The sequence below is a fragment of the Podarcis vaucheri genome (genome assembly GCF_965113315.1).
Source record: "Podarcis vaucheri genome assembly, chromosome: 10".
In the NCBI taxonomy this organism is placed as follows: domain Eukaryota; kingdom Metazoa; phylum Chordata; class Lepidosauria; order Squamata; family Lacertidae; genus Podarcis; species Podarcis vaucheri.
In genome coordinates, this window is record NC_138748.1 from 56,539,796 (window position 1) to 56,567,012 (window position 27,217).

General features: G+C 43.9%; 1 protein-coding gene across 3 annotated transcripts in view; it reads left to right on the plus strand.

Annotated features, from left to right (window-relative positions):
• The window catches only part of WNT5B (Wnt family member 5B), a 133,143-nt gene that overhangs the window by 14,377 nt on the left and 91,549 nt on the right, over positions 1–27,217 (plus strand). The window contains exon 1 of one of the 3 annotated variants that reach the window (XM_082240594.1): positions 17,694–18,158. The exons of 1 other annotated variant lie outside the window; for it this stretch is intronic. In XM_082240594.1, coding sequence (XP_082096720.1) covers positions 18,015–18,158 — 144 coding nt within the window. In that variant the 5' untranslated portion in view covers positions 17,694–18,014. Of the gene's footprint in view, positions 1–17,693; positions 18,159–18,259; positions 18,835–27,217 lie in introns of those variants that run through there. One more of the 3 variants, XM_082240595.1, reaches the window with a different exon arrangement.

Sequence of the window (27,217 nt, forward strand, 5' to 3'; positions counted from 1 at the left end):
ATGGGTTGTTGGCAGTAAACTAACCACAATGAAGCTGCTAAGCAGGGTTTACACATAACACTGAGCCACAGTTTAATAAACCATAGTTTATTAAATCATTATTTAGTGAAGTAGGGTAGAGACATATTTAATAGGTAAAATAGAGGTGTATGGTAACATTCCTTCTTCCTTTCCTATAGTCCTTAATGAAATACTGGAGAATTCCTGTCTCAGTTATGTCAGTTATCAAAATTGCTTGCTATCAAAATTCATTGTGTGTTCCCTGCTTAGTATCATGGTACAGTAATGTATCTCTAAATCTAGAGAGCTCCACTTTACACAAATGTTTGCTTATCCAAATGTTTGGAATATTCTCAAGGGCCATTTGGATAAACGATTCTGTATTTGTAATTGCTTGATTAAGGCTAAGCCCAAAGAAAATAGAAACCCAGTTCTCTGGATTCTAGAAGAGCCATACATTCTTGGCAACGTCACAAGGAGGCTGTTTGGCAATTCTGCCTAGTCTTCCCTTTCTTTAGATAAACATGGATGGAAAGGCAGGACAAAACTCCTGCACTAGACAGAGCACATCCTGTTATCTGAATGGTTTGTGAAGTCATGTAGCCAAAGAAAGGGACCTCAGCTCATTGGTAAACCACATCTTTTGCACATATGGGAACCCAGATTCAATCTCCAGTTCAAATAATGTCAAGTAAAAGGGTCAGGAAATATCTCTATCTAAGACTTTGGAGAGCCATTGATATTCAGAATATACAATAGACATTTAATTTTATTTTTCACAACTGTTGGTTTTACTTATATTTTGATAATTTTTTAGGCTAACTGGTTTTTAACATTCAAGTTTGTGACTATTTTAATTAACGTTTTATAGTAAACAATTTAGAGGTTATAAATGATTAAGTGGTAACTAAATCCAGTTAAATAAAATAAAATAGATGGACTATTCTAAGGCAAGAATAGCAAATACGATGCCTTCCCTATGTTTTTGAATGACAACTCTCATCAGCCAGCATACAAATGCACGTAACACCATCAGCATGTATACAACCATCATTTGGGGAAGGGCTGTAGCTCAGGAACAGCTGAGCTTTGCATGCAGAAGGTCCTAATTTAAATTCCCAGCATTTCCAGGTAGGGTTGGGAGAGAATCTTCTCTGAAATCCTGGACAGCCACTGCCAGGCAACATAAAGAATACTGGGCTAGGTGAACAAATAGGAAGCTGCCTTATATCAGATTAGGTTCTATTCTTTCCTTGATTCCACTCCACAACATCAGTTATTTCCAAGAACTGCTTGGAAATTAAACTTCCCCACCGCACCCCACAGGTACACACATGCAGAAGACCCCTACTTGGGAACAAGAGAGGGAGTCATATGGAGGGCAGCAGCCATATTATATTATACATGCCTTTATATTTTGTATGTAAGATTATTGCAGTGCCCTGGGTCCTGGCATGCAATCAATGTGAACTAAATGAACTAAGCCTTTGGGATGCTGTGTGTCAGCTTGATGGACTGTTTCCTCCAGGTGCAGAAAGATTCTACTTCAGAGCTAATGAATGCCTGATAAAAGACAGAGAAAAGTCTCCATCACTAGAAATGTGGTTAAATATTCTGAAGAATTGTACTAGTTTAGTTTGAGTAGCTCACACTATGGGTTGAATTCAAAGCAGTGCTAATGAGTCAATGTAAGCATTTTTACTTTCTTAGTGGAATGATCCTCATTCTCCATCCCACCCCATCCCATCAGACTTCAGAATTGCCACCTCAAATGTTCCAGAATCATTTCAAATGAAGGGATTGTAAAACCACACACACACACACACACAAACATGCCTGCTTGAATTCTGCCCATTTTAATCCAGTAGGATGACAAAAGTGTTTAACCTTAGCTTGATCATGCCCACTGTGCTCTCAAGTCTTTGGGTAATGAGATGTGTGCTTTTTAATTTTCTTTACACATCTAGAGGGGGTCCTTTTTGCTCCTCATAGCTATGGTCTTGCAACCATCAAATGCTGGGTTTATAACTTGTACATCAAGATTAATTTAAGTTGTATCAATGGGGGAAAGCGTATTTGTGTGTGCACTGATTAAAAGAATGCCGGCCTGTCCCAAATAACCTCAGTGTCTCATCACTGATGTTTCCCAGAACTGAGGCCAGACAGTTTGTCTTTCATTATGTAGTATTGTCTAAGAAACATTGTTTAACTGATATCGGATGGGAAACTGCGATGGTTCTGAGTGTTGTGCCTAGGGCATGGAAATTCCCATTAACCAAAGCAGTGCAAATTATATATAGCTAGTAAGATCTGTAGGTTACACAGCCCATCTTTCTTCTTGACTCCATCCCCCAAGGGTCAGCAAGGAAATCTCGTTGTGGAGAGTACACCACTTCAGCTCCAGTTCCAAGAGCGAAGGACCACCCGTTCTACTACATCAGCAAACAAGCTACCTCTGGCACTTAAAAAAGCATTAGTGTTAGGAACTGTCAGTCAGAATCCCACCCTTTTGTAGTCTGTCCTACATATTCAGGTCACATGAGCTTTTCTGCTCTGGGGAGGCTGACTGGTTCCCATGGGGTGGGGGGAGGAAGAAACTGGAAATGGGTTGTTTGCCAATTCAGATAAGGACCAGTTCTAATTGTTTGTGGTTGTGTTTTTTTAAAAAAATCAGCAACATGGTGGTGATTTAAAAGAGGCCTTCACTTTGTGTACATTTGCTGTGATGGAGTGAAGGGCTTTCTCTTCCACTCCCCCACCCCCCAAATTCTTCAATTTTGGAAAACTTTTCCATTCTTGGAAAGAACTAAACTAAGGAGGGGGACTTGTGTCCCTCCCGTTGTTGCTGGACTCAAATCCCATCATCCCTCGGCCACAGGGTCAATGGTCAGGGCTGAAGGAAGTCAAAGTCCAACAATGCTTGGAATCTACCTATTCCCCAGTCCCTTTCTAAATTATTCTCAACCTTTCCACACCTTGATGTTGCCATTTCCCAAAGTAGGAAATGGGGTATGTAGGCGAGTAAATGTGTTATTTTACAGCTGAACGCGTAAATCTGTCAATTTCTGTTTCTCTCAGTTTCTGATTTTTCCATTCTTAAATTCAGTTCTCCACATTTTCAGATCCATTTGTAATTTATTGTTATTTTTATTGCAATTATTAATAAGTTTTGAATAGATTTTATGTACGTAGATACCTTTAATTTTATTAATGATTAATTGTTTATTTAATTATTATTTTTTCTATGTTTTTAGTGATTCTTGTTTTTATCTGTAAGGGGAAAAGGCAGGGTATAAATAAATACAGAATGAATATATATATATATATATATATATATATATATTTGCTTTCGTAGATTTTCACGGGTACAGGAATGCAGGTTTTGGTGTCTTCGGGTGTCTTCCCGTGTAAGAGTCGGGGTGTCTGGGCGACGTTTCGACGAGGTCTCACTCGTCATCTTCAGGCTGGTGCTTTCGGCTTCTTGTTACTGGAACAGAGCAGAGTCTGGTGTTTGAGTTCCTATAAATACTGTTGAGGGGTGTGGTGTATAGCCTCCAACGTTCTGGGCAGAGAGGAAGTTCCTAGATTAGTGTGCCTTTTCTTCTTTTGTTCCTTAATTACTTGAGGGATATCTTGAGTGATTTCATGAGTGATATTCTGAATACCACTGGTAATACCCTGCAAAGTCTGCCCAGCCACGTACATTGGACAAACAAACAGACGAATAAATGCACGTATCGCAGAACACAAGAATGCCGTCAAAAAAGAAGAAAAAACTTCCTCTCTTTTCCAACACATGAAAGAAACAGGACACGAAATTAATTTTGCAGATTCCAAATTGCTCTTTAACATGGAACATCACCACAAGAGAATAATCATGGAAGCCATCGAGATAGAGAAACACCCTCACAACATGAACAAGCGTGACGACACGTCCCGCCTGCCAGACATCTGGAAATTAGCCCTCCCCACAAAAACCGACACCAGAACCAGAGGCACACAGAACGCCGTCACCAATCAACCACACCAGACCCAAACCCAGACCCTCTCCACAGACATATTACAGACTCCATCCAGTAGCCAAACTATAGTGGCACCCCCGGATGCTGCACCCCCCTGCAATCCCTACACAGATCTGGCGGGCACAAGGCACAAAATCACAGCTCGCCCCTATACACGAAGCCAAGCCAGAGCACAACTAAATGCAGCACAGCCATCTTCTCAGAAAAACTCTTCACAAGCTCAAGAGGTCAAGACACAAAAGCTTTAGCAACTAATCTACACTTAATGACCCACCCAGTGGTATTCAGAATATCACTCATGAAATCACTCAAGATATCCCTCAAGTAATTAAGGAACAAAAGAAGAAAAGGCACACTAATCTAGGAACTTCCTCTCTGCCCAGAACGTTGGAGGCTATACACCACACCCCTCAACAGTATTTATAGGAACTCAAACACCAGACTCTGCTCTGTTCCAGTAACAAGAAGCCGAAAGCACCAGCCTGAAGATGACGAGTGAGACCTCGTCGAAACGTCGCCCAGACACCCCGACTCTTACACGGGAAGACACCCGAAGACACCAAAACCTGCATATATATATATATATATATATATGCTTTCGTAGATTTTCACGGGTACAGGAATGCAGGTTTTGGTGTCTTCGGGTGTCTTCCCGTGTAAGAGTCGGGGTGTCTGTGCGACGTTTCGACGAGGTCTCACTCGTCATCTTCAGGCTGGTGCTTTCGGCTTCTTGTTACTGGAACAGAGCAGAGTCTGGTGTTTGAGTTCCTATAAATACTGTTGAGGGGTGTGGTGTATAGCCTCCAACGTTCTGGGCAGAGAGGAAGTTCCTAGATTAGTGTGCCTTTTCTTCTTTTGTTCCTTAATTACTTGAGGGATATCTTGGGTGATTTCATGAGTGATATTCTGAATACCACTGGGTGGGTCATTAAGTGTAGATTAGTTGCTAAAGCTTTCGTGTCTTGACCTCTTGAGCTTGTGAAGAGTTTTTCTGAGAAGATGGCTGTGCTGCATTTAGTTGTGCTCTGGCTTGGCTTCGTGTATAGGGGCGAGCTGTGGTTTTGTGCCTTGTGCCAGCCAGATCTGTGTAGGGATTGCAGGGGGGTGCAGCATCCGGAGGTGCCACTATAGTTTGGCTACTGGATGGAGTCTGTAATATGTCTGTGGAGAGGGTCTGGGTTTGGGTCTGGTGTGGTTGATTGGTGACGGCGTTCTGTGTGCCTCTGGTTCTGGTGTCGGTTTTTGTGGGGAGGGCTAATTTCCAGATGTCTGGCAGGCGGGACGTGTCGTCACGCTTGTTCATGTTGTGAGGGTGTTTCTCTATCTCGATGGCTTCCATGATTATTCTCTTGTGGTGATGTTCCATGTTAAAGAGCAATTTGGAATCTGCAAAATTAATTTCGTGTCCTGTTTCTTTCATGTGTTGGAAAAGAGAGGAAGTTTTTTCTTCTTTTTTGACGGCATTCTTGTGTTCTGCGATACGTGCATTTATTCGTCTGTTTGTTTGTCCAATGTACGTGGCTGGGCAGACTTTGCAGGGTATTTCATAGACCCCTTGGTTTTCCAGCTGGATTTTGGTTTTCCAGCTGGATTTTGAAACCCAAAAGACAAAATCCAGCTGGAAAACCAAGGGGTCTATGAAATACCCTGCAAAGTCTGCCCAGCCACGTACATTGGACAAACAAACAGACGAATAAATGCACGTATCGCAGAACACAAGAATGCCGTCAAAAAAGAAGAAAAAACTTCCTCTCTTTTCCAACACATGAAAGAAACAGGACACGAAATTAATTTTGCAGATTCCAAATTGCTCTTTAACATGGAACATCACCACAAGAGAATAATCATGGAAGCCATCGAGATAGAGAAACACCCTCACAACATGAACAAGCGTGACGACACGTCCCGCCTGCCAGACATCTGGAAATTAGCCCTCCCCACAAAAACCGACACCAGAACCAGAGGCACACAGAACGCCGTCACCAATCAACCACACCAGACCCAAACCCAGACCCTCTCCACAGACATATTACAGACTCCATCCAGTAGCCAAACTATAGTGGCACCTCCGGATGCTGCACCCCCCTGCAATCCCTACACAGATCTGGCTGGCACAAGGCACAAAACCACAGCTCGCCCCTATACACGAAGCCAAGCCAGAGCACAACTAAATGCAGCACAGCCATCTTCTCAGAAAAACTCTTCACAAGCTCAAGAGGTCAAGACACGAAAGCTTTAGCAACTAATCTACACTTAATGACCCACCCAGTGGTATTCAGAATATCACTCATGAAATCACCCAAGATATCCCTCAAGTAATTAAGGAACAAAAGAAGAAAAGGCACACTAATCTAGGAACTTCCTCTCTGCCCAGAACGTTGGAGGCTATACACCACACCCCTCAACAGTATTTATAGGAACTCAAACACCAGACTCTGCTCTGTTCCAGTAACAAGAAGCCGAAAGCACCAGCCTGAAGATGACGAGTGAGACCTCGTCGAAACGTCGCACAGACACCCCGACTCTTACACGGGAAGACACCCGAAGACACCAAAACCTGCATATATATATATATATATATATATATGCTTTCGTAGATTTTCACGGGTACAGGAATGCAGGTTTTGGTGTCTTCGGGTGTCTTCCCGTGTAAGAGTCGGGGTGTCTGTGCGACGTTTCGACGAGGTCTCACTCGTCATCTTCAGGCTGGTGCTTTAGAAGCCGAAAGCACCAGCCTGAAGATGACGAGTGAGACCTCGTCGAAACGTCGCACAGACACCCCGACTCTTACACGGGAAGACACCCGAAGACACCAAAACCTGCATTCCTGTACCCGTGAAAATCTACGAAAGCATATATATATATATATATATGCCATATTGAAAATTCAACAGTATTTTAGTGTAAATTTCTCCTAAACTATAAGTTACTGTATACAGTTTTGCCTAAGGTAATTTATTTATATGTAACTTTCACAAATATATCAATTTTTGTGCAAATTACTTAGCTAAATAACTGTATCGTACTGCAAAATTTGGTGAAGGGGGAATTCCAAAGGATAGCTGTGTTTTGGTTCACATATTGTTCTGGAAAGAGCGAATCAGGTAGGTTTGCTTTTAAATGCAAACTTAATTGACTTTTCCCCCTCATCCCTAACTGGGGCTCCTGTTTTCTCCCCACTATTGTAGGTCAGCTGTAGTGTTCTGCACCAAGTGCGATGTAGCCTTGGGTCGAAAAAGTTTCCCTTCCGCTGCAGTAGAAGATAGCTGTATATCAGGTGTTTGGCCCTCCAAATGTTGCTGAACTAGAGCTCCCATCAGTTGCAGCAAGCATGGCCAGTGGCTAGGGAGAATGGGAGTTGTAGTTCCCAAACACCTGCTCTATGTGCAACATGACTAGAAGATAGAGTTTTCAGTACTATAATGAAGTTCAAAGTTCTGTCATACATGAATCTACTCCAGGTCCGTCCGTCCCCCCCCCCCCAAAAAAACCCAACTGTCTTACTTTCAGGAGCCCAATTTGAATGGAAAAAGGGGTTGGAGTTGGAAAACCTTGCCAATCTGCTGAGAAGCACGCAGAAATTGACTGGTAGATCTCAATCTCTCTTCTGTCCACCCCTGTTCCATTGCTACTGGCATCCACTCTGCAAGGTCTCTAGCAGAGACCTTTTTTATCAGCCTATTAATCAGAGATTAACTAGATCTGCTGGGATTGAGCCTGGAACCTTGTGCACGCAAAATGTGTGCTTTACCATAATCCAGGGAGAGAAACCAGGGACATGATGCAATATTAAAGGTAAAGGGACCCCTGACCATTAGGTCCAGTCGTGGCCAACTCTGGGGTTGTGGCACTCATCTCGCTTTATTGGCCGAGGGAGCTTCCGGGTCATGTGGCCAGCATGACTAAGCCGCTTCTGGCGAACCAGAGCAGCGCACAGAAATGCCGTTTACCTTCCCGCCAGAGCGGCACCTATTTATCTACTTGCACTTTGATGTGCTTTCAAACTGCTAGGTTGGCAGGATTACACACACCTTACTTCCTGAGAATCACCTCCAGTGCAAGGATTAAAGAAAACTGATATTGCAAGAACGAGATCCCTTCTGGCCCCAACCCACCCTCCCAACCAGCCAGCCTCCAGAATTGTTTAGCCTTCTTGACCTCTCTATCCAAGGTGTTCAGCAGGAGTTAACATCGTCCTCTGAAAACAATCTGATGCTATGTACTCTTTAAGCCATGTGCCACTACCACATGCACCTTAGAACTGTAGAGTTGGGAGGGATCCTTGGGGATCATCTAGTCCATGTAGAGACTGAGGATCCTTTGCTATAATTATTGGTCAACCACATTCCAGGCCCAGGTCACAAGGCAAAGTTTGCACTCTTTCCCCACTTTTGTTGTTTCCTGGTTTCGCTTTTACAGCCCATATGGGATTAGCTCTATGTTCCTGATGTGCTTGGGCTATCATTTCAGGAAGAATCCTATTCAAAGAACTGATAGCTGACTGGGTAGTCTAAGGGCATCAGCTGTCTACTCTGCCTACTATTCCTCATTGAATCAAAAGTTTTAAACAGCGGCCCTCTCTGTGTCTACAGAAAATGTTTTGTTAAGTTAGATTTGGACAAGCATCTCACTCCTAGACATGTGCATATGCTGCAAATACTCTCAGGTTGCTTCCAGATGGCCTGTTCTCGATGAATGTTCATCCTGATCCGCTTGCAAAGTTTGAGGGAAAGTGATATATGTCTCCTATTTATTAAGCATTCATTCTGATTTGTTTGTGGGGATGTTATATTATTATTGTTATTATTTTTTATTATTTTTATTATTTTTATTATTATTATATACCATCCTATACCCGCATTTATACTTTCCAGTGCATTTCCCCATCACTTTCTGTATGGCAAAAGTTCATTAAAAAAAAAAGTGCTGAACCTCCTTCAATGCCAGTAAATTTTAGCTGTGCGATTAGAACCCCATAGCAAAAACAGTGACAGTTGGGAAGCAACATCAGTAGCTTGCCCAGATGCTGTTAAACTGTCATCTTAGGCTGTGTAAGTCCATTCCAAATTACAAAAGATGTGAAAGCTTGCATTGACATGGAATGCTTTACGGTGGCTGCAATGCCTTTTGACTGGAGTGCATGCTTTTTTGCAATGCCTTTTGACTGCAGTGTAAATTATCCCATATCCCACAGTCCCTCCACCTAACTTGGCACAGTGCAACTCTTAGTCTACAGCAGTGTGATGATGATGGAGGCTATTGCCAACACAGCTGCAGAGTTCTGTGTTAATAGGACATCACCGCTTGCAATGCCATTGCAGTTTCATAGCTCTTGATTATGTGCCTGTGCAGTGCCCTATCCTACACTAGGCTGTTTAAATTGGCTGTGGAAACCCTGGCAAGAGATCTTGCTTCATAATGTGAGCTCAGTGTACTTTGGCAGTGAAAAAAGTGGTGGAAAAGAAAAGCAAATTGATAGAGGGTAAGTCTATGAATGGCCAAGATCGGGCATCTGGCAAGACCTGCTTTTCAGCAAGTGGGTGAGGGATAGCAAAAGGCAGGTTGAGGTTGGTAGAAAGCATCCCGTTTGTCCTCATGGACGAGCCTCTAGTGCTGGTTGGCTACTGTGGGAAACAGGATGCTGGACTGGAATATGGAACTTTTGTTGTTGAACTGCAAGTCCCATCCACCCCAGTAGGTATGGCCAATCTCTCTGCATTCCTGTGTTGCATCCCTGTATTAGACTGCTCTGGCAGTTACAGATAGGTAGCCGTGTTGGTCTGCCATAGTCAAAATAAAAAAATTCCTTCCAGTAGCACCTTAAAGACCAACTAAGTTAGTTCTTGGTATGAGCTTTCGTGTGCATGCACACGAAAGCTCATACCAAGAACTAACTTAGTTGGTCTTTAAGGTGCTACTGGAAGGAATTTTTTTATTTTGCTCTGGCAGTGCTCATCTTCTGTTCCCCAGCTTGCAGCATGGCTAATCTCAATACATTCAATACTCAATACATGTATTAGGTCATTCTACCTAATGTTTAACTTCAGCATGCCACGTCTACCTAAATTGTTTCTCGGCCAATCCTCAGAAAGCATGACAAATCTTTGGCCATTCTCTTCTTTCCTCAATCTTTTGAAAGTATTTGTAGACCCTTGAGGTATTGTACTCTATCCTCCTTAATCTTTTTGTCCCTTTGGGCTAAGCATACGCAGGTTCCTTCAGTTGTAACAGACTTAAAAACAAGATTTAAAATATATATACTTAGTGGAAGCACACAAACAAATTCAAACATTTGGTGATCATGCAAACAAGCTGTCTTATCTCATGGATAGCCCCTTTGCTGTTACCCTGACAGCTGTGACTCAGCAGTGTCGGCCATTTTGGGGGTGAGTGAGACATAGGTTGTTGAGGTCCCCATCCCTAATGAAAATAGTCTCCAACCACTGTCAAATCACAAGTCACATCTGTCTCCATTGACTGATCCATAAAAATCACAGACCTGCTGCTTTGCAACACTCATCACAGCTTAAAATCATGGATCCAATGTACGGTCCTCATGAATCCTCATATTTTTGTACAAGGCATCACCACAATTCAGGACAGTTTCAGGGTACACAAAATAAAGTACTTCTCCGCCCAACACACAGTTAAAACTATGGAATTCACTACCAGAAGAAGCAGTGATAGCCACCAACTTGGATGGTTTCAAAAGAGGATAAGACACATTCATGAAGGAGAAGACTATCAATAGCTACTAACCCTGATGGCTATGGAGGCCGTAATACTTCTGAATACCAGTTGCCAGAAACGACAGGAGGGGAGAGTGCTGTTGTGCATAGGTCCTACTTGTGTGCTCCCAAAGGCGTCTGGCTGGCCACCATGAGAACAGGATGCTGGAGAGAGTGCTGACTTGGGAACCAGGATTCAAACCCCACCCAGCCATGAATCTCACTTGGTGACCACGGGCTAGTCACTGCCTCTCAGCCTAACCTACCTCACAAGGTTGTTGTGAAGATAAAATGGGCAGGAGATGTATGTATGCCACCTTGAGCTCCTTGGAGGATATAAATGTAAATCTTCATCATCATCCAGCAGACTCTTCTTATGCTGAAAAGTACAATCAGTATAGATGTGATTTGTTTTATGTATAAATTATGAAGAGGATCTGCACCTTGGATGACTGTAAACTGTAATCTGATGGTGTTTTTGTGGGGGGACTTCATGTAAAATGCAAATTCAAGAGGATCCATTTTAATTCACTGCAGCTGAAAAGCAAAGTGTGTGCGCGCGAACAACTTTGTCTCGTTCTGTTATCTGTGGGGTGGAATGACTTGGAGGAGGTAGGGGCAGATGCACCAGAGGAGGAAGTGCCTACAGCACTTTCTCAAAATTCCAGATGTGCCTGTGGGTCCAGAAAGCTTGGCAACTGCACACAGTTCTTAAAACTACATGATATTTTGCCCTACATGGAACTTGGCAATATTTAGCCAAGCTGCAACAGGCCCGTGAACAAAGTTCCCTCTCAGATGCCTGGGAGCCAAAGTGTTAAGTTTCTGCAGACATGCATGGAGACCAACATCCCATCTCATAAAACACATTTACCTTGGGGTGAGAAAACCTGGCACCAAACACTCGCTCCAGCCAGTGCAAAGCTGAGGCAATGTTTCCCTCTAATTAGCTGGTATTTGCTATAATAGCTATTATGTTTCTGGTTATAAAGTCCTGAGGACAATGGCTCCTTCTTTCTTTACCCAAGGGTTGGGGGGGGGGATGAAGGAAAATCGGGGTTACTATTCCCCCCCACTGATTCCCCCCTCCCTTTTGCTGTATCACAAAAGATAGGAGGTCCTGCCGAAGAGGGGACAAGGATGGAAAACATGTTAGGCTATGAAGGAAACTAGACAAAGCCTTCAATTCTCTTCATTTTTTATTGAATCACTAGTATTGAGGGTGACCCATTTCTCAAAAAATATCACACAATCAGCAGTTCTACCTTGAGCAAGAAGTGAGGCTTGGAACCCAGACAGTGTTTGAGTTGAGAGACAGATGGGAGAAAATATCTATCAGCTATCTAATATCCAGTCTCCTTGATCAGTGCTCTTGATGATGATGGGTTGTATCCAACTAATGTTCACTCAGAATAGGCCAATTGAAATGAATGAACCAAAGTCGTGTCCATTCATTTCAATGTATCTACTCGTAAGTATGAGTAGCATTAAATGCAACCTGGTTATAGAAAATAATATACTGTCTTCCGTATATGTAGTGTCTTATACCAGGGAAAGCAAAAATGGACAGGTCTTCCTGCCTTCAGGGAGCTTGCAAATTAAAATAGACAATGGGGAAAGTGACAGAAGAACAGGAAGTTAAGGGCAGGGAGGGAAGGAAGTAGACAAATGACATCATATGTGCTTAAACCAGGGCTGGAGAACCTGTGGCTCTCCAGTGATAATTGGACTGCCATTCCCTTCACTCTTAAATAGTGGCCACTGGCTTGGAGTCCAGCAACGTCTGGAAAGCCAAAGGTTCCCACTCTTGATATAGTGGATATTATTGGACTTCAGCTGGAAAGGCTGGGATTAAATTCCAGTTCAGCCATAATGCTCAAAGGGGCGCCTTGGGCAAGCCACTATATCTGAGCCCAATCTACCTCGCACGTTTGTTGTGAGGATAAAATGGGACAACCCCATGTTTGTTATCCTGAACAACTTGGAGGATAGAAATCAGCACTGGCCCAAGACATTTTGCTACCTGAGGTGAAGGACAGGATGGCATCCCCATTTTATGTACAGAAACCAACTACTGGCAGCTGCATCTTACTTAAATCATTGGCAGCTGCAACCTTTGCCACACCTGAGGGCAGCAGGGTAGTTTAGAGGGTCCTGGACAGGCCATGTGGCACACGCAGCTCTGTCCTCCAAAGAGGAATTGGCCTTGGATCTGCCACTGCTGCTTCCCCCATCATCTGCTGCCTGAGGTGTTCACTTCATTCTGCCTAACAGTAGAGCCAGCCCTGATGGAAATCCATATCAATAAATGTTATTGCAACACATGCAAGCATGTAGCTTCCAGTTCCAGCACAATTAGAACAGAAAGTAATTTTATTTGCAGTGCCCCCTAATTGCATTAAAAATTGAAACTAATTACATCTCTCCTTAATTACAAATTATAAAATAAAGAAGGCGTTTAAAATCTGCACAGCCAATTGTAACAATAACAATGGTATGTAAACTTGCCAGCAACAATTAGAACACCCTTCTGCCTCAGGAGGCTGAGATCACCAAGAACAGTTTTTACCCTGGAAATGCTTGGCATCAAGTCTTGAGGTCTGTTTCTGGCTTATAACATGGCTAAAGAACAACAAAAATCTGAACTTGAATGCATGACAGAGGTCTGCATGACGGGTGGGGAACCTGTGGCTTTTCAGATGTTGGACTACAACTCCCATCATCCCTGATCATTAGCCAAGTTGCCTGGGACTGAAGACAGTTGTAGTCCCAACAACTTCTTTAAGGGCCACAGATTCCCCACCCTTCTGCTATGCACGAAGGCTGGTATTAGGCAGTACAGAACTGGTCCAACTTAGCTAGATCACTCTTGAAGAGTTTTGGAGAAAAGAAAGGGGAACAGTAAAATGGGCAGAAAGAGAAATATACTGTTGTCAAACTCTAGCCACAAGGATGGCATATTTGTTTTGAACAAGTTAGTTATTCTTGGATTTTGGAAAGACATTCTGGAGAAGATCAGGGATACTACTGCCTACATTCATAATCCAAAAACTTCTTTTAAAATGTTGGAAGAGGACTGCAAACTGATAACACATGTCTGTTAATTCCAGCTAGAATCTGAATTGCAACTTTCTGGACATTTTCTGCTGTTAGGTCTATGTTGGATAGGCTTGGATCTGGACAATATCCTTGTTGACAAAACATGTCGGAAGACTGAAAGAAGGAACAAACAAATCCAAGTTTATTAAAAGATTTTATTCATCCCTTACTGGGATGCTAATTCTCAAGGTGATATATGGGGTATGGGGGCTGTTTTCACATCTTTAAACATCTATAATTCTCTTTTTAAGTCTTGGAAACTATAATATAAGAATAGCCTTGCTGGATCAGGCCATCTAGCCCATCCTCTTGTTCTTACAGTGGTCAGCCAGATGCCCATGGGAACCTTCAAGTAGGACCTGAGTGAATCATTTACACACTTTTCATAATAATAAAGAAAGATGAATTGGAAATTCAGGTATAGATAGAGAACAAACATAAATACAACCTCTTCCCATATGTTTGCATGCTGGTAGTGCTCCTGTTGTGACCCACCTTGGATCAGGCTGTGACCCAACCCGCCAACTGAAGACCAGTAGTCTATACGGATGATTTGATTATCATGATGGCTGAGGTTTTGATATATGCACAATAAATATATTTTTCTGTTGAATTTGACACCTGGTTGCCTCTTTAAGACCTGAGAGGCTGGTATCAAATTATGGAACCCATGGATCAGGGTGCTTTTTATGTGTGACTTCCTCAGGAACTATCTACACAGAGGAACAGATGTGGAGGCAAGGGCAGGGTTGGCTAGCTGTATTTGTTAATCACTGCACTTGAGCATAGATTGTTGTTTTCACTGTGTAAATCCTGGCACCACTAGAGTTCGGCATCCTGCCCAGTGCTTGGTTTTCTTCTCTTTCATGCATTTTACTATAATTTCACTCTGTGTGTGTGTGTGTGTGTGTGTGTGTGTGTGTGTGTGTGTATATATATATATATATATATATATGCTTTCGTAGATTTTCACGGGTACAGGAATGTAGGTTTTGGTGTCTTCGGGTGTCTTCCCGTGTAAGAGTCGGGGTGTCTGGGCGACGTTTCGACGAGGTCTCACTCGTCATCTTCAGGCTGGTGCTTTCGGCTTCTTGTTACTGGAACAGAGCTCTGTTCCAGTAACAAGAAGCCGAAAGCACCAGCCTGAAGATGACGAGTGAGACCTCGTCGAAACGTCGCCCAGACACCCCGACTCTTACACGGGAAGACACCCGAAGACACCAAAACCTATATATATATATATATATATATATATATATATATATATATATATGCTTTCGTAGATTTTCACGGGTACAGGAATGCAGGTTTTGGTGTCTTCGGGTGTCTTCCCGTGTAAGAGTCGGGGTGTCTGTGCGACGTTTCGACGAGGTCTCAGAGACCTCGTCGAAACGTCGAAACGTCGCACAGACACCCCGACTCTTACACGGGAAGACACCCGAAGACACCAAAACCTGCATATATATATATATATATATATATATATATATATATATATATATATCAGGGGAATTCCCTCTCCAAACTCTTCTTGCTTTATGGAAATGTTTCACAGTACATGTGCCAGAATGCAGATGCCCAAGCTAGGTTTTGAAAAGCAGATTACTATTGTCAGAGAGACAATAAAATGAACGGATCAGCTCGTCAACTGCCCAGTGTATTGCCTCATTGCTTCCATGTGCTACTCTTTTGGTATTCATGTTGGCTCTTATGTGTACGTCCTTGAGGCATAGATTGAAGTTATTTGTCTAGAGTCCAGCACTGTATGCCTTATACTGGTGGATTTCTAGATATAGCCACATTATGTCTCTGATAATTTACCAGAAAGCAAGTGCTGCTAATTCAATAGTACACTTTCCTGCAGGTGTTCTTAGGACAGCATTCTTCTTGTCACACACATGGGGAAGGGAACAGATACTTCCCAGTCAGCACAAGAGGATAGACTGATCAGTGTCCCCTAATCAAAGATATGTGTATTTGTTTGTGTATGTGTATTGGAATTCCAGTTCCATCTTCAGGCAACATATCTGAACTACAGAACTGGAACCAGTGCAATTTGGCTGGAGCAATTTGCAAGTATTGGTGCAACTGCGGTTCCATGCAATTTGGCTGGTGCTTCTTCTTTAAATTTGGCAATCCCTGCTTCAGGCAGTGTCATGTTTCTTTCCCCAGCAAAGGGGAATGTTAAGTCCTAGGGTATTGTGGGCAAAATCCTCTTGGGACACTTTTGATGAGTGTTTGTGGCACCAGCATCATGTGAGATCAATAATGCTTGTTGGAGCGACGAGAAAACAAATACAATTCCTATCCACCATCTAGGTAAGTTGAAGTACTTGGATGAAAACTGATACAGTGCCACAGGAGTCACTGCCAGGAATTCAAGCTGCAAAACACATGAATGTCCATAGAAAAGAATGCTAGTGTCAAAATTCACACTCACAATACAGTGGGGAACACATGGGCAGGAGTGCAAGGAAACATCTGCTTCTACTACAGTGGAGCCCACACATGGTAATAGATGTGCTCTGCTTATATTTTACAAGCTTGCTTAAAGATAGTCATTGATACCAGACAAAAAATCAGTGGCAAGTGAGATCTGAACAGAAATGCACAGCATTCAAACTGATGCCACTGACAATCTTATCCATAAGTGAGGTACGGCTTATTAAACTCAGGGTACTTATTTCTGATTGAGGCTGCAAGAGTTAGCTGGCATAGCACAACTTAGTCATTTAACTTTGCTTAATGGAGACCACACAAGGGGAGAGTACTCTTGTACTCAGATTCTGCTTGCGGGTTTCCCATAGGCAATGGGTTTCCCAGTGGTTGGCCACTGTGAGAACAGGACACGGGACTGAATGGGCCATTGGCCTGATCCCACAGGCTCTTCTTATGTTTATGTTCTTAATATTAGGTTGACAGTTAGGCACTGAAATTCCTGCTCCATTATCATTGTAGTTCCTCATTTGTAGGCAGGTAGGCAAAGATATTCTTCCACCTAAAATATTTGTATTAGAATCCCAGCTTCAAAATGGGCAATTCCTTTGCTAGGGACACTGCTTGACTGCGTTAAACACTAGGGATACTGGAGTGCTTGTGTTTATCCTCAATTACTGCTGTAATGAGTAGCTAACGTATTTATTCTGTGTATGTTTAAGCTTTGATTGAATTGCTACAGACATTTCATTGCCATTTGACACCATTGCATACAATCCTATCCACCGCCCACACATCTCTATGTCAACTTATAGGTAATATCCACAAAAGCTTATGCCACAATAAATTCGTACATCTTTGATTAGCATCTGTTTGTCTCTGGAGACAATGAAAGAGTGCGCCTTCAGGGGTAAAGTCAAACCATTGGAGAGTTACAGCACCTGCTGTGGCTGTAGAAACAGATATGAGAAAGACATAGTTTGTTGCAGCTGGGGCAGATGAAGACATCCAGTTGTGTTGATGCAGCTGTACCATGGCGTTCCTTCTTTCTGCGCTCCTTTATGGTGCCACAAAAGCATTGTCACCATCTGCTAGAGCCCCATTCTTCCATTCCCATCTCATCCCATCCCAGATCATGGATTCCCGGTTCCTGAAACTGTTGAAGCCTCCCAAGTCAGTTTTTAAGAGCCTGCATATCTGCTCCTGTGACGTGAATAATGTTGGACTGCAGACGCCTGCTTTTCCAAAGGAGTTGAAGGCACTGCAAAGCTCTACAGCAGTGTGTGTGCATGCATGGGCAGTGAAAGAGCAGTTCATCTGCCTTTTGCTCCTCTGAAGCAGCTGAGTCTACAACAGGGAGGAACAAGGGGTGAAAGGCACTGAGTGTCAACTTTTAGCATGTGTCTGCATCAAGGGACTCATATGGGGGGCGGTGGTGGTGGTGGTGAGATGTGTCCTGGTGATGGATTGGATGGTATGTTAGTGGAAGGGACAAGTGGTGGGGTCAGGTGGTAGTGAGGAACTCAGTGGTGTTGAGAGTGTGCTAGTTTAATCGGTTGGGGAGGAAAGAATGTCAAGTATATGTGAGAACAGGAGCAAGCTCCAAGCTAGGGGGAATCTTGGAGAGTCAGGAATGAGGCAGCAGGAAGAGGGGTTGTTCCACGGAAGGAGAGGATGAAAGAGGAGATTAGTAGGGAAGACTGGGGAGAGCGAAGGGGTCAGGGCTTTAATGAAAAGGAAGGTCTATGAAGTTCCTCACGGGACAGCAGTGTCGCCACGCCAGCAAGAAGGGTGGCAATCTAAAGTGGCGAGGAGGGGTGACTCTCGGGCTGCCTTTGGAAGAGACAGGATGACAGCGAGGGCTATATACACGGTGTGTGTCGCGAGGGGGGGGTTGAGGGGGGTTGCCCCGGGGTGGTGGCCATCGTCGGCGCTGCTGCCGCGCGGGGCGGGTAGGAGGGGGGGTGCTTGGGAGGGAGGGAGAGGCGGGCGCGGGGCGTGGGGGGAGGCGGGGCGGAGGTTGCTGCCTGAGCCCCCGGGATCGGTTCGGCTCGCCTTGCTCCGACCCTTTGCACTACAGTCGGCGCCGTCTTGCTGCTGCTGCTGTCGCCGCGGTAGTCAAAACTCCTACCGGCCTAAAAGTTGTCTGGTGCAAAATCCCTTCTGCAGCAGCAGCCCGAAAGAAAGCGAGAGCGCCAGCCAGCCAGCCGCCCGCCGCGGGCAGGAGGGAGGGAGGGAGCGTCGGCGACGGTGGATGCCTATTGCCCCTGTTGCTGCTGCAGCCGGCCAGCCAGCCAGAAGCGCGCGAGCGGAGAGGGGCGCATCCAGCCCGTTGGAGAGGAGCGCGGGGGCGCGTCCCCGGTGGCTTCCGAGCTGACCTTGCCTGGCCCGGCGCCTTCCGCGCTACCAAAGGGCGACTCACCTGCTGCCTGCGCTGCGCCGGGACTAACTCGAGCGGGGCGAGGAGAACACACACTCGCACACACACACCGAGAGGCAAACTTGCCGCAGCCGTCGACGTCGCGGGGTTGGAAAGCGCGGAGATGCAGGTAGGGGGCGCCCCTCGCAGGGCCAGCGCCGGAGGGCCCGGACAGGCGCTCTTGTCACCGCCGGGGCGCTGGGGGGGGGGGGGAGAGAGAAGGAAGGAGCCCCGTCCGAAGAGCCCCGGAGCCTGGCCTCCCTAACTGGGAGTTGTGGGGAGAGAAGTGTGCGCGCCTTGCTATTTTTCGCCGAAACAAAGCTCCCTCTCCCTCAGAACCCGCCTTCACGCGTTCTTGCCCCTACGGAGACGCAAACACGTGTCCCGGCTCCCCTGGGCCCCGACCGGGGTGAAGCGCCTCGCCGCCGCGGCCGGACAAGGAGCCGGTTTCGCGCTGGTTGTGGCTTTTGGCGCGCTGGCCGGGGGTCCCATTGGACTCGGCGGGACTTCACTCCTGCGGAGACGCCTTAAAAAGCTCGTCCTGGTTGGTGTCTCGGCCCGGGCCGGAATTTAGCCCTGCTTCAAGCGGAGGAGGAGAGTTCACCCTTTTTTGAGTAGCGGGGAAAGAGCGTCTTGGCGAGCGGGCACAGCGCGCTTCTGTTGCCGAGATCCGCTCGCCACACTGGTGGGACTTGCTCGAACAAGGGTGGGTAACCTGTGCCCCTCCAGATGTTGTTGGGCTCCAACGCCCATCGGCCCCAGCCAGCGTAGCCAATGATCAGGAATGATTATTGGCAGCTGGAGTCCAACATCCTTATGGAGGGTGACAGAATCCCCACCTACTAAACTAGGGGGAAGTTTTTGCAAGAGGGAGGATGCATCTGCCTGACAGTCTGGCAGGTTTGAGCTCCAGCAACATCTATTCTTTTAAGGCAGCACTTTCCCTTGAGAGTAGCTCCACCGAACTCAGGGGGGTTTACAGTGCTATCTTAACCCTGTCTACTCCTGGGGTGAAGAGGATTGCAGTCTCAAGTCTGTAGGAAAGTTACACAGGAGCAGTCTCCAAATCCTGCTTTTGTTGACCTGTTTCAGGGATTGCTGGTGGATGGGGAGGACTGGGGAAGCTTCCAAGCAAGAAAACAAATCGGATTGCAATGTTGAGAGTGAGGAAAATATCCTTTCTCTTCACTCACAGCCTTTGGACTATTCATCCACCAAAGGAAAACCAACTTTCTTGTACCTTGTTTTACAGCCTCCAGCTGTCTTTTGCCCTGGTATATTTACTGGTCTTGGGTGCTTTGCCATCCTGTCAGGTAGAGAATAGCTGAGTGAGCTCTTGGACTATTCTGCTGCTGCTGGGGCATCCCTTCAGCCTGTCTGGTGGAGCCCCAGACTCCAGGGTGAACAGTTTGCCCTGCACAGCCGCATCCCAATGCAGGGCACTTTGGGTGGTCGCTGAGCACTTTACAGTACTTTTAACGAGGTGGAGACTGAGTGCCTCATGGGTAGATAGGAGCTGCTCACAACCTCGGGAGGGCAGCTGCTGTTTTCTTCAGAACCTGTAAGGGATGCTTGTGGCACTGATCCCCTCAAGACGCTGTGGAAGGAAGGTGCTTTTAAGTCTCTCTTTAAATTACTCTTCTCTCATCACCTGTACTTTATGGCCTGTCATTGGCAAGATAACCTTGGAAAGTGAGGCTCTCAATTTGTTTGTAATGAAATCTCAGAGGCGGAGTTCAGCTCTTAAAGCCTTTGGCAACTTGGTGTCTTCTAGATGTTTTGGACTGCAAAGAGGCAGATGAGAGTCATGGTCCAAAGCAGCTGCTGAACCAGCTGCTGGATGCATTTGATGAGAGATTATGCTTGTCTTTGTGCCCTGTTTGTGGGTGTATGAGAGGCATCTGTGTGGACTAGATGAGCCTTTGCTCAGATCTTGCCAAGCAATTTACTGTTTTCTTTAAATGTATGGTGTTCACACACTGGAAGTCAAACTGAGCCAGAGGAGACAGTGACCCCCTGGCATGTCTGGGTTAAAAGGCTCTTGGGTGACATAACTGAGAGAGTTCTCTGTGTGAGGCCTTGGAGAACTCCTGCCAGCTGGGGGGTTCTATTCTGCCTTGGTCAGACTCCACCAGGAATATTGTGTCCAGGTATGAGCACCACAGTTTAAGAATATTAACAAGCTGGAATGTATGCAGAGGAGGGTGAGGCTGACCAAGGTGATACAGGGACTGGGAACCAAGCCTTATGAGGAACTGTTGAGGAACCTGGGGATGTTTAGCCTGGAGAAGAGGAGATATGGCTATCTTCTAATATCAGAAGGGCTGGAAGATGGAGCAAGCTTGTTCAGAGGCTAGGACCCAAACCAATGGTTTCAAATTACAAGAAAGTAGATTGTGACCTAACATCAGGAGGAGCTTTGACGGTAAGAGCTGTTCGACAGTGGAACAGACTCCCTTGGAAGGTAGTGGACTCACCTTCCAAGGAGGTTTTTAAGCAGATGTTGGGCCATCTGTCATGGATGCTTTAGTTGAGATTCCTGGATTGCAGGGGGTGGGGCTAGATGACCCTCAAGGTCTCTTTCAACTCTACAATTCAATGTCTCAGTTGCCTCTGTTGAAGACAGTTCAATTTGTTAACAGGTAGTGGCCACATGAAGCCAGGGCCAATGACACTGTTCTTGAAGCCAACTTTAGCTCATCAAGTTTTAACAAGATCTGGAGTCCTGCCTCTTTTTAGAGCTTAAAAGGAGCAGCCAGAAGTGAGGGAATTGATTCAGGATGGGGATCTTTTGATCAGGAAAATGGCGCAAGGGGAAAGGTTAAGCATGCTCTTTTCCCCAGTTCCACTACCACAATCTAGCCTTTCCATTGTAGTCACAGCTGTTTTTGAACTTTAAGAAATATGCTGGGAGGTCCAGTCACAGTTATTCTGCATCGTGCGTAGTTTGGTCCTAATCCATTGTGTTGCAAAAGGGAAATGCATCTGTTTGTAGTGCTGGCCACATGTAAAGTGTACCACAGTAACTCAACCACACAAGGCTAAGTGGATGTTGACTGTAAATCAGACTGGGGTTCAATATATATCTCTATTATTGTCCTGTATTTACCATTATTATGTTCAAGTGATATTATTATTGTTTATTAAATTTACATTCTCTAGGTGGCTTATAGAAGGTCAGACTATGGGACATGTGACTTAACAATGCAAGTTCTCATACTCACAACATACTTCTTTTCCTTTTTTGCCGCACTTGCTGCACTTACACAGCTTCTTATTTCACACAGATACATAATGCAGACATATTAAAACCTAGTCTCATAGATGATAGATAGATAGATATAGCATATGCATACATACATGTACACACGTGTGTGTATTTTATATCTATAATCTACCTAGACAGGTGTATTTGTATTCTTGACTAATTGACCTAATTATAAACCATGTGGGAATGTAACTATTCTTGACGCATCTATGTGCTGCAGGTGGAACCAACTTTCCTAAATAGGAATAACAAGTAGCCTTGATTTGTTATTGAACTTATTGGGGTGGTACACGATATTAGGGTCTTCATATCTCTCCCACTTATGCTCCTGATCTGTGTATACTCTTGCTTACAAAAAGCTCACACAACAATAAACCAGTTGAACCTAGTACTCAGCGAGGTGACAAACCTGTGTTTATGCTGTTCCAGTTTGGACTGTGAGTCTCTGAATGCTCCTCTATACAAAAATAGCTCTGCACATAGGAGACCAGTTGAGGTAGAACCCTTCCACCAGACCTTTTTCTTGCTGTGTGGATTTTTTATATGGAGGAGGGTTTAATCCTATGAGGCTAGAACTGCAGCCTATAATGGTGCAAGTCCAGAAAACACTCTGCTTTACCATTTCACAGACAGCTTGGCCTAAACCCCTTTAAATTGCCACACTATTGTTTATCTTGCATTTGTATCTAGTCTTTTGCATCTTCAATGCTCCTGGCCTGCAGTCTGTTTTGTTCTCCTATAGTTGATGGCAGGCCAGTGTGTGTGGTGAGGGGAACTTTGTACATCTGTTGAGGGTGTTTCCTTGGTGGTTGTGTAAAGTCTAGATGACCAGCAATTATAGAAGATGGGAGGTGGAGTCTTCTAGTTTCAGCGAGGTGCACTGTGAATGGTAGAAGACAAAGTCAGGTGGTGACTTCTACAGCAAGGGGGAAACTTCAATGGAAAACGTCTGAGATCCTGTTCTGCCTGAGGGTACCTTTGTCTAGTTGTGTTCTCCAGCACCCTTCCAGACTCCTATCCTGCCCTCTGTGTGTTGGAGTGTTGCAAAGCCAGTTACGTAAAAAAGGTATGGAGCTGTTTTGGTTGTGGGATGCATTCTGGAAATCCACTGGTTGCAACCCAAAACACAGTGCAAACTACTGGAATGAATTGACTATTCCAAATTTGGGCTTTTAAAATATCCATACTGCAGGTTAAATACTTGTAAATATACTTTTACCTCTAAGCAGTGGGTGTGTGGCAGTGACATGGTCTGGTGTGCTGATGATGTGTTCTGTGGAATCATACAGTAGTGCTTTCAATATCATCATAAAATGAACATTTTCTACAAGTACAGATGTTTGGCACAATAGTTGTGCAGTACTCAACCATTTGTTTAACATAATCCAGATTACAGGCATGATTTTTACAGGTTCTGTCTGTAGATTTTATTCTTGTTTATGAATGAAATCCCAGCTCTTTTGTATTTTTTCCCGATTCCAATAAATACTCACACATGCCAAATCTGACCCAGGGCAACTTGTACCTTAAGATAGGATAAAATGAGACCAAGTAGCCTGTGACCTGTCCACATATTCTTCTGTTTGATTAAGGTTGTATAATACTTAAGATAACTCCTGGCATAAAAATGTGGCAATGTGTGCATCTTGCATTTCTCTGCCCCTGGGATTTTCCCTTCCCTTTTCACTTTCTATTTCAGGTGTGCCATTTTAGCATTCAAAGTGCACCTCTGCATTGTCCAACTCCAACTTATTGAATTGTGTGTATGTTCATATATACCTTTTCTGTTTAACTTTTACATTTGTTCGGATTCCCATGCAATGAGCAGCCTTATTTTCGGGGGGGGGGGGGTTGAAATAGGGTTGAATAGGTGATTAGCACAAATTGCGTAATGCATATTCGGCAGGAAAATCTTAGTGAGGCTTACTTCTCTCAGGTAAGTATGCATAGGATTGCAGCTTAAGTGACAGCTCCTCAAATGTCAAACTATGAAGGAAAAAGGAAGGTAACCTTGCTTCTTTTCAACACTTTAAATATACTGTCAAGGGTCCTAATCCAGTAACCTATATGTGGAATGGCTGAGCTTGTGTACCTATAACCTGACTGGAAAGTAAAGAAAAGCTGAATTCTTGCCAACCAACTTTTGGGTGGGAAAGTAGGAGTTGAATCCAGCCCCCTGCACCCTCTCCTCAACAGGTGATTTGCAGAATCCCAGCATTGTTTACTGGGCTACACACACATTTCTGGCTCCTTTGTTGGGTTTGGGAATACACTTAGTTGCATTTTAATTCTCCATTCAGCCAGGAAAATATGTGTAGCAACTTGTCTATCATTCCAGCAGAGATAGGGCCAATCATTCTGATAAACACTTCCAAGAACTAGACTAAGTTGCTTTGTGGGACAGATCACACTCCCAGGCTGCCAGTTGCCATCCTTTTTGAATATCATATGTATATCTCATCAGGGCATACATATGCTCTGTGCATATATATCAGCTTATGTAGTTCATGTCAAACTAAGGTGGGTTTCTTTTTCAATAACCAAGGGGCTAAGCGGCAAAAGGAGAGAGAAAGCAAAGCTGTACGTAGAGAAATTTAAGAATTTGGTACCGAGAAAATTAATGTGATTTTAAAAGGGGGGAAAGTATGTGGAACATGGAAGTAAATGTGCCAACAATTAATGAAAGCAGGTTTTCATTTCTTCTGTCGAAGAAATTGGAATAGTATATGAAGAGGGAAACTTTGTGAGATCCAAGTGCCAATTCAGAGTAGGAGGCAGAATTGGACAGGCAGCCTGGCCTTACTCCAGCCCCAGATTTCCTGCGTTCCCAGGCTTCATCTCTTATGCTTCTGTGCCCAAGGGTATCAGAAAGAGATTCCTCTCTATTAGGAAGGAGTGCCTGCCTTCTTAGTTCATCTGGTAGTAGATGTAATACTATACAGCACATCTCCTTTGGCTGCCTTCAGACTTGCTCTGTGTTTCCATTTTGTGATATTAACCCTTAACAGTGATGTAGTTTTAAAGGTTTTGTGTACTCTTCCTCCTCTTCTTTCTTTTGGTATTCTCTGCACTTTTGACACCCCCTCCACCTGCATTGGTTTGAGATGGTCTAAGCCACCTACTATGCACAGTAATTCCAGTTCCTGATTTTGCAAGGTGTGGGGTTTTCAAAATCAGACGGTTGTACTGTCTTATATTAGGCCAGGTCATGATAATGTTTCTGGTGAAAAACACTGATTTTTTTAAAAAAATCAAATCTGCACTTTGCTTTTCACATGCTGTGTGCACTATCTGTGTGTTTCCCCTTAATGCATTGCTTTTGTTGCCAGGACATTGTATTTCCCGACTATACAAGGAACAATGGCCGTTATCCCACCAATGTTAAACTTTTGTAATTCCCATTAATATTAAGTATATACTTCAAATGGTTGAGATTTATTTAATTGACTAAACTGCACCCAACTTTTAAAACTGGAACAATGTTATATTTTTCAATCCAATAATGCATTCATCAAATATTGAACACCCTTTCTGAACACCCATGCTAACAGGTCCCACTAGCTGCTTATTAATGACTGGTTTTAAGGTCTTGCTATTTACATATAAAGCCATAAACAACTCTCAACCAGGTTACCGGAGGCAGTGACTTCCCCTCCATTGTCTGGCAAGGACATTTTTCAGGTTTGATCGGTTGATCTTAATCTTGCCATGACTCATTGACTTGTGACACAGAAATGGGTTTTTTCAGTGATGGCCCCAATATTATGGAATGCATTGCATGCTGAAATATGAGAGAACCCCCCCCCCATCTATACTGGCATTCTGTGACCTATTGAAGATGTATCTGTTTTACATAGGTATTCCCTTCATCTCTTGACCTGAATCTCCTGTTTTAATTACTGTACTGTGCTGTTTGAATGGAATTGTTATGTTGTGTATTTTCATTGTGAATGGTTACATTTTAATGTATGTATGTAATTGGTTTTTATATTTGTTAAATGCTTAGAAGCCTATTTTGGTTTTAGTGGAATATAAATAAATGAAATAATAATAATAATAAGAAGAAGAAGAAGAAGAAGAAGAAGAAGAAGATGATGTATGATTGGGGTTTCATAAATATCAACATGATATTGGTTGCAGTGCAATAACACACTTTACTAAGCATGACCTGCCACATTGTCTTAATCATCTCCAGTTATAAAGGCCTCTGAAAGCAGGGTTAGGAAAGGGGAAGGATCTGTGAACTACGATAAGGCATCAGCCTTAAGTGCATATAATCTTTCAGAGAGTCTCTGTGATGCCAACACTCATTGTTTGCTTGGACTTCCACAGCTGACTTACCATTGGCAATAGGGGGGGGACTTTTTAGTTGTTTTATAATGCCACTTACTGTTTTCTTCTATGCTAAATAATGCCATTATTCCAGTTAAGATGGGGGGGGGGGGGACAAGAAAAAAAAACAGCAACTGATATGAAAGCCATATGCCATATGCGGGAAGCTGCCCAGAGTGGCTGGGGCAACCCAATCAGATGGGCGGGGTACAAATAATAAATTATTTATATATTTTGTTGTTGTTGTTGTTATGTCCAATAGTAGTGAATTAGGCTTAACTAGACACTGAAGGGGATTGGCTGCCACAGACCTGTGTCTCCTCAATGTGTTGGAGAAGGATCATAGCTCAGTGAGAGAGCAGAGGTTTCCACACTCACTGTCCCCCCCAGACCACTTGCAAATTGGTAAAGGTCTTGCTATACCACTTAATGAGTTTTCTGCCTAGCAGTTGCTTAGCAGTTGTACTGTTTTTTAATTATATGGAATTCAAACTCTAACACAATAAAATGCAATAAGAAACAAAAGGATTTAAATTTAATACAATTTAAAAATCCTTCTAGAGGTGCATTTCCCCTTGATATGTTCTTCCTTTACTCTTGCTTCATCTTTGTTACTATTTTCTTGAACATTTATTAATTTGTGGTTTTCTTCAGTCTCCCTTCTTCAACCACAAATCCATTTTTAGACATTGACTATTATTATTATTATTATTATTATTATTATTATTATTATTATTATTAACATTAACTAACAGCTCCCACTTTTCAATCACTCCATCTTGCGTTCACTTTCTCAGCTTCTTAGCTTCTTCCCCTTCTCGCTGCTTCCTTCATTTCCATGTATTGGCTCCCCACTCTTTTCAACTGCCTTGTCAGCCTCTTTCCCCCTCTTTTGACCTTCCACATCTTGCTG